We start from the raw sequence: 6,572 nt of genomic DNA on the forward strand, positions 1-6,572 counted from the left end.
TCGAAGAAAACTTGAGTTCTAGGACTCGGATTCAAGCGAGAATTAAGGCATAACAATTCTATGAAAGATTAGAAGCTTATTAGCCTGAGGATTTAGTTGGGAAACAACTCAATCAGAGGTAATTCAAGTTTTAAATTCTAAGTTTTTAAAGTATTTTAAGCTTGAATTGGATTTTGTGTTTTGTTGAGTTTTTGAATTGATTGAGGTTTGGGTTTTGTTGGTTTTTGATAATGGGGATGTTTGGGAACTTTGATTTTGGGATTTGGATATGTTTGGGTAGGTTTTTGGAAGGTTTTTAAATGAAGAAATGGAGGTTTTATGGTTGGGTTAGAGGTTGAGCCGCGACTCTGTTCTTGGGCGCTGCGGCTTAAGCTTGAAGAAGCCGGTGGATTGGGGCTGTTGGGCTATTTGAGTTGCGGCTCTAATTGCTGTGAGAGAAGATTTTTGGGCCTGACTTGAGTGGGGCTGCGGCTCTAATGTTTGGGGTCGCGGCTCAAAAGGGGAAAAATGGCCAAAGTGGGTTTTTAATCATGGGAACTTAAACCTTAGGCCTCGGGATCGATCTTACTACCCTGTTTTGTAGGATTCGACGTCTTGGAGGCTAGGACTTGGTCTGAAAGTATTTACTTACTCATTTTGATGAGGTTTTATATTATAGTTGTGACTAGGTTATCACTAGGGGCTTGAAATCAGGATCGTGCTTGTGGCTCGTTTATTGGTAACCTGTGCTTGGACCAAAGGTAAGAAAACTGCACCCTATGTATATGACATGCATGGTTATTCTTGATGCATGTTGGATGTTTAAATGTGAAATGCATGGTTATTGTTGAGGCATGTCAAGTGATTAAATGTGATGCATGTGTTGCACGAGAAATATGTGATTAGGGCATGCTATGAATATTGAATATGAGATTGTTCAGAACTTGAGTCTCTGTGTTCATGCATGATCCTAATTATGCTAGAAATTGTTAAGTAAGCATGTTGAATGCCCTATATTCAGATATTTGACATATGATATATGTTTGGTAGAATTGCTTACTTGTGTATGGCACTGACTAGTCAGAGTTGGCACTAGTCACGTATTACTAACCTAAGAACGGAAACGGCATAAGCGTTATGAACACAGGGCCGATAAAAGATTAGATCTAATCGATATCAGCGTTGAATGACTCTAGGAGCATTAATGCTGGACCGACCCGAAGGTCGATGAAAATTCTTAACGCTTGACTAGTCTAGGACTAGTTACTCAGAGCCAGGGCCAAAGGCCTAGGTGACTGTTTGTCACGTGGCTAGGGAGCGGAATCCCATGGTTGTGACTCTATGGTCATGCGATAGGTTATATTGGTGACTAGTTCATCAAACACCTATCTTGTTTAAGCTAGTGAAATGATCAGTTATCTACAAAGCCCCGGTGACCCTATTGTCACATGGCTAAGGGAGCGGAATCCCATGTTAGTGACTTAATAATTAGTCACTCGCTTAAAGGTATTGCCCCCTGTTGGTGACTTGATAATTAGTCACTCGTTTAAAGGTATTGACCCCCTGTTGGTGACTTGGTGATTAGTCACTTGTTAAAAGGTACAGACCCCCTGTTAGTGACTTGTTGATCAGTCACTCGTTCATTGTTTGAACTTATTTGCCTGCTTGAATAGGGCTATATTTGCTAGGCATGCACCTTATGATTTGATGACATGTTATTACTGTTCATGAGCATATTAAGTTTTCTTGCTGGGCTTTGGCTCACGGGTGCTATGTGGTGCAGGTAAAGGTAAAAGAAAGATGGACCATCCTTGAGTTGGAGAGCTTAGGTGACGATGTGTACATAAGCAACTGCTCGACCACCACGGCCGAGGTTTGATGGAGGAACTAGGGTTAAACCCTGTTTTGCTGTTTAGATCGGCTAATTGTAAATATTTTCATGTAATAAACCTTTAAATTATATTTTTGGGATCCCAATGTATATGATAAACGTTCTAATGAAACGTTATATCTTAACCAAAGTTTTTAATCCCTAACCGCTAATCCTACTTAGTTACACGATTTTTGCCAAATGACTCGATTAGCGAGTTTAGCACTATTTACAAGGCAAACCGTAACGGTCCCTAGAGTTTAGGGCGTTACACTAGTCTAGGTGATTCTAAGGATACATTGGAAGGCTGTGAAGAAAGTAGAAGAGCAGTTCAGTTTCTTTATAATACTTTGCGACTAAGAGGATACAAGAGTTAGAGAAACTGAATGAATGACTCTTTAATTCCGCTGCGTATACTGTAAGTATTATATTCATTGTTTCTCTTTGAATTCAATTTTAGGAACATGTTTTAAGCTATCTCGTATTAATTTGTTTAATATTAGATATACATGAAAATAAATAAAGATCATGTATAAGTTTTCCTAACAAATATATCATCTGACATAGCTTGCTGCAAGCAGAATAACGCTTGAGAATCTTTTTGTTGATTCTCCTCCAAAGCCTTCTTTTGATTTTCCAAGAGAGACGGAGTGTCTTCCGAAATAGTAAATCCTACCTCAACAATTTTCCATAGATTTTGTGATCGAAAATAGGTCCACATATTGATGGACCAAAAATCATAGTTTTCTCCATGAAAAATTGGAAGAGGAAGAGAAGAGCAGCTGGATTCAATACTCATGATGTGTAGAAAGATTACGGCCAGGGTTGAGATCAAACCTCTCTCTGATACCACTGATGGTTTGTGAATTTGGGGTAGAGAGAAATAGTGATGATTTGTTGTAGTTTAGAATATTTGATTAGTAGTAGTGGCTAGAGTAACGATAAGTTATGATATTATAGTTGATGTTGTTGAGCTGACAAGTGAAGAAATTTGAGTTTGGAGGAGTAATGTTTATGTTTTAGAGAGTAATCTTATTCTACAATTATCTAGAAAATTATAGAGTAAAGTATTCTACAAATTTCTAGCATATTCTAGAGTATTTAAGAAATATGTAGCAACTTTTAATAGAGAGGCTTCAAGCGGTGCTCCAATGCGGTGCTCCAAAGAATGCTCTAATAAAAAAATATCTAAAAATCAAAAACCTAATAAACCCTTACTCAATCAAAACCAGAGTAACATTGTCCAAAAAAAAAATACAAAAATGTCTCAAAGACACCCACTAGAAAGAAGAAAAAAAATAACTGTTAAAAAGATTCAAAAAGAAAATATATATCAAAGTTACTGAAATACATAACTCACTTCGTGCTATTTTTCAAACTTTCTCGTCCAAACTTTTAGTTGCACTTGCATGCCCAGAGAATATCACTTGCACGAAACAAAAATGGTGGAAGAAGAACCTAACATGACAAAGTTTTTTTTTTTTTTAAAACATGTTTGCTTTCAAATGTGTGTGTTTTCTTAAAAAAAAAAAAGTTTATGAGCTTAGGCATAGAGAAAGGCAACGATTCTCTCCATTATTTAAGAAAGCTCAAAATTTGTTTCTTGATTGTCAAATCAATGAGAGTGAATATTTTTCTTTGCCAAACAACTCTCTAGCCGTTTATGTAATCTACGACTACGATTAAAACAGATGCTTGCGAAATGGGTCCCACTGTCGTATTGAGTGGGACTAAATTGCCATATTAATTTAAAATATATATAATGTATGCTTATAATGTATTAATTTATAATTTATTGAAAGAGATGGCGTTTCCATTTTCCACGAGAAACGAAAAGTACAAGAAAGAAAAAAAAAGACTGTAAAAATCAGAATAAGAAAAAGAAGAAAGGAGTTTCATATAATACATAAAATACAATACAAGTAATGATAGAAAAATAAATGATTATAACGTAAAGTATATCATATCATACACAAGATGTATATCAAGAATTAAAAAATCCAAAAAATCCACACAAACGTTTTTTAATTAAAAAAAATAAAGAAAAAAATGGTATTAGTGCTTTTGTGTGGTCTTTTGGTACTTGCTTTTGATCCACTGAAATCCGACGGACGTGCCTTCCTTAACCTTCTTGACGCCACTCGACGCAACCGCCTTCGTTTTCACGAACCCTTCCCCAACCTTCTGCTTGTAGTTAGCCCCCGATCCGGATGCTCCGTTCTTCTTCGGGTCATGAACCGGGTCCGGGTTGGGGTCCCACTGGTCCGCCCATGAGGTCTCCGACGAGCTCCCTTTTTCCATTATAATTTTCTCGAGAAATTTTGGAAGATTTTTTTGACGGAAAAACTTTAGAAGATGAGATATGTTGAAAATACAAATTTTATATCTATGCGATGCCGAGTTGGAGAAGTAATTAACTGAATGATTATTTGTCTCAACTGATGAAGCCTTATATAGGATTTTGGATCAGACACGTTTAAGAAATAAGAAAGGTTTCTTGGTTGACAAGTATGCCCTTTTCTTGTTTGGTATTCAGCTAGTTATTGTTATTCTTAAAAATAAACAAATATTACGATGTTGAATATTTTGTTTTGACAAAAAAAAAAATATATATAGTTTTGTTTAAAGTTGAACAATTTTTTTCCTTTTCCTCTAAAGTTTGTAATTGTGAGGGTTGAATTTGATCAGGGATGACAATTACGATTACATTAACTATAGTTGTGAAAGAACAAAGATGTCGTAATGGGTAACGCTGTAAATGAGAACGCCGTGTGGAGAGGGTTGGCTTCTGGAATTATCCATTAGCTAACAGGATTTGACCAAAGACCCATTTCCTGAGCCACAATGAATAAAGTAATAAAAGTCGGTGGCGTAATCTGAATGGCTGTGAACTGTCTGATGTGGATTCTGCCTCAGAATTTTCTGGCTTCGTTGTTCGTTCCCTCCTTAATTAAGAATTTATTTAGTATAACGTGGCGGCCACAAGGTGGCTCAAATTAGAAATATCAAATTTTGTTGGACCTTCCTAATGAGAATTGTAATTTTTATGCTAAATATGACGCAACTCAATATTTATAATTATATTTTACTGTACAAAATATAAATTAACTAAAAAAAATTCAATAGTTTCTTTAATATTTATTGATAATATATAAAAATACTATTTTTTTCATTTTATATTCTAAAAAAAATTGAATAGAAAAAGTAATATGTTCAATCATTAATTGTTAATCAATAAATAAGTAGTAATATGGTAAATAAAAAAGTGACATTTATTGTTGTTTCAAATTTTATATATATTATATATTGTGTCAAATTTGATACAACTTTTAAAACAACATTAGAGTGACACTCTAGCTAAAATGTGTTAAATATAACAATGCATCACCTATTTGGTACTCCATTAGAGATAATCATAGGATTGTTTAAATATATGAATCCAAAAGTAAATGTATTTAAGAGATTGGGTAATTAATATCTAATTATGTTCAAAATATGATTAGATGAACACGTTTAATAATTTTGGAAACAATTGGGAGTCAAAATTAGCACAAATACACTCAGCGGAGAGTGAGTTTGGTGACAAGTTGCTTGAGGGCTTTCAACCAACAATTAGAGACATTGGTAACTAGTGACATGTCGCCTCCTGAAGAGTTGCACCCCTTCAAGTTCAAGAGTTGCAACCAATGGGAGAGGATGCATTATTTTGGTACAAATTTTATTTAAATAGCTTTTTAGAGTCATAAGAGATTGATTATGGTGAAAAACTATATCACTCTTTACCACTCAAAGATCAAACTTGTATCATCAATTTCCAAATTAAGGGCTTGAAAAATATGGATTCTATTTTGAAGTTTTTCTTTGAATGATTACCAAGTAATTAAATTAAACAACTTAATAGATTGTGGAGTGATAAGGTTTGTATTAATATTTGATAAGTTTTTCCATGCTTGGATGGTGTTATGATAGCAATTTTTTTAGTAGTTTTAACTTAGTTTCGTGATTCTACAACATATTTTCTACATTACATTTTATGATGATAAATCTGACATTTTTATGACAAATGTAGTTTATGAATCATAGGTTGAAATAGACTTGCTGAGATGAGGTTAAAATGAAGTTTTAGGAGCATTCCAGGCTTTCAGGATTAAAGTGTTGAAGTGGTGGCAGCGTACAAGCTCTCTAAGTTCAAGAATTGAAGTAATTGAAGAAAGGTCGCATCACTTTAATTGGAATTGATGTTTCACATTTCATGTTCCAGATGGACCGCTGCCAGTTATGTAGAAAAGTGACGTTGGGCCACTGCTCAGATTTTTCAGGTCGTGGCTTGCGTGATCAGTTTTGCTCATATTCTGTTGTAGGCTGCGGCACGCAGAAATTCAGGCCGCGGGGTGGGACGCTGTTTTCATATTTTTAATTAGATTTTAAATATAATTAAAGTGGACTATAAAAGATTATTAGGGTTAATTTGAGATTAAGTTTTTGTTATGGTTTATGAGAGAAAAAGACTAAGAAAGGGCTGGAGATAAGACTACAACACTACCACACTATTGTTAATCAATCTATTTCCTTTTCTTCCCTTAATATTTTAATCTTAATTATAATTATGTTTGTGATTATGATTGCTATTATGGAGTAGGTTCTTTTTAGGTTAAAGGTTAATTCAAAACCCAAGACATGAATTCTTGATGGTTGATAATGAGTATTGTTCTTTAATTTCTCT

The 6,572-nt window shown here is 34.6% G+C and overlaps 1 protein-coding gene across 1 annotated transcript; it reads right to left on the reverse strand.

Annotated features, from left to right (window-relative positions):
• Nucleotides 1-3,722: 3,722 nt before the first annotated feature.
• On the reverse strand, nucleotides 3,723-4,423 carry LOC133830440 (uncharacterized). Its single transcript, XM_062260415.1, has one exon. The coding sequence runs from the start codon at nucleotides 4,148-4,150 to the stop codon at nucleotides 3,905-3,907; it is 246 nt and encodes an 81-aa protein (XP_062116399.1). The 5' UTR covers nucleotides 4,151-4,423; the 3' UTR covers nucleotides 3,723-3,904.
• Nucleotides 4,424-6,572: the final 2,149 nt, after the last annotated feature.

Source organism: Humulus lupulus, chromosome 4 (genome assembly GCF_963169125.1).
Source record: "Humulus lupulus chromosome 4, drHumLupu1.1, whole genome shotgun sequence".
Taxonomy (NCBI): domain Eukaryota; kingdom Viridiplantae; phylum Streptophyta; class Magnoliopsida; order Rosales; family Cannabaceae; genus Humulus; species Humulus lupulus.

Coding starts and splice junctions, on each gene's coding strand:
- LOC133830440 (XM_062260415.1), bottom strand. CDS start 4,150: ATGGAAAAAGGGAGCTCGTCGGAGACCTCATGGGCGGACCAGTGGGAC.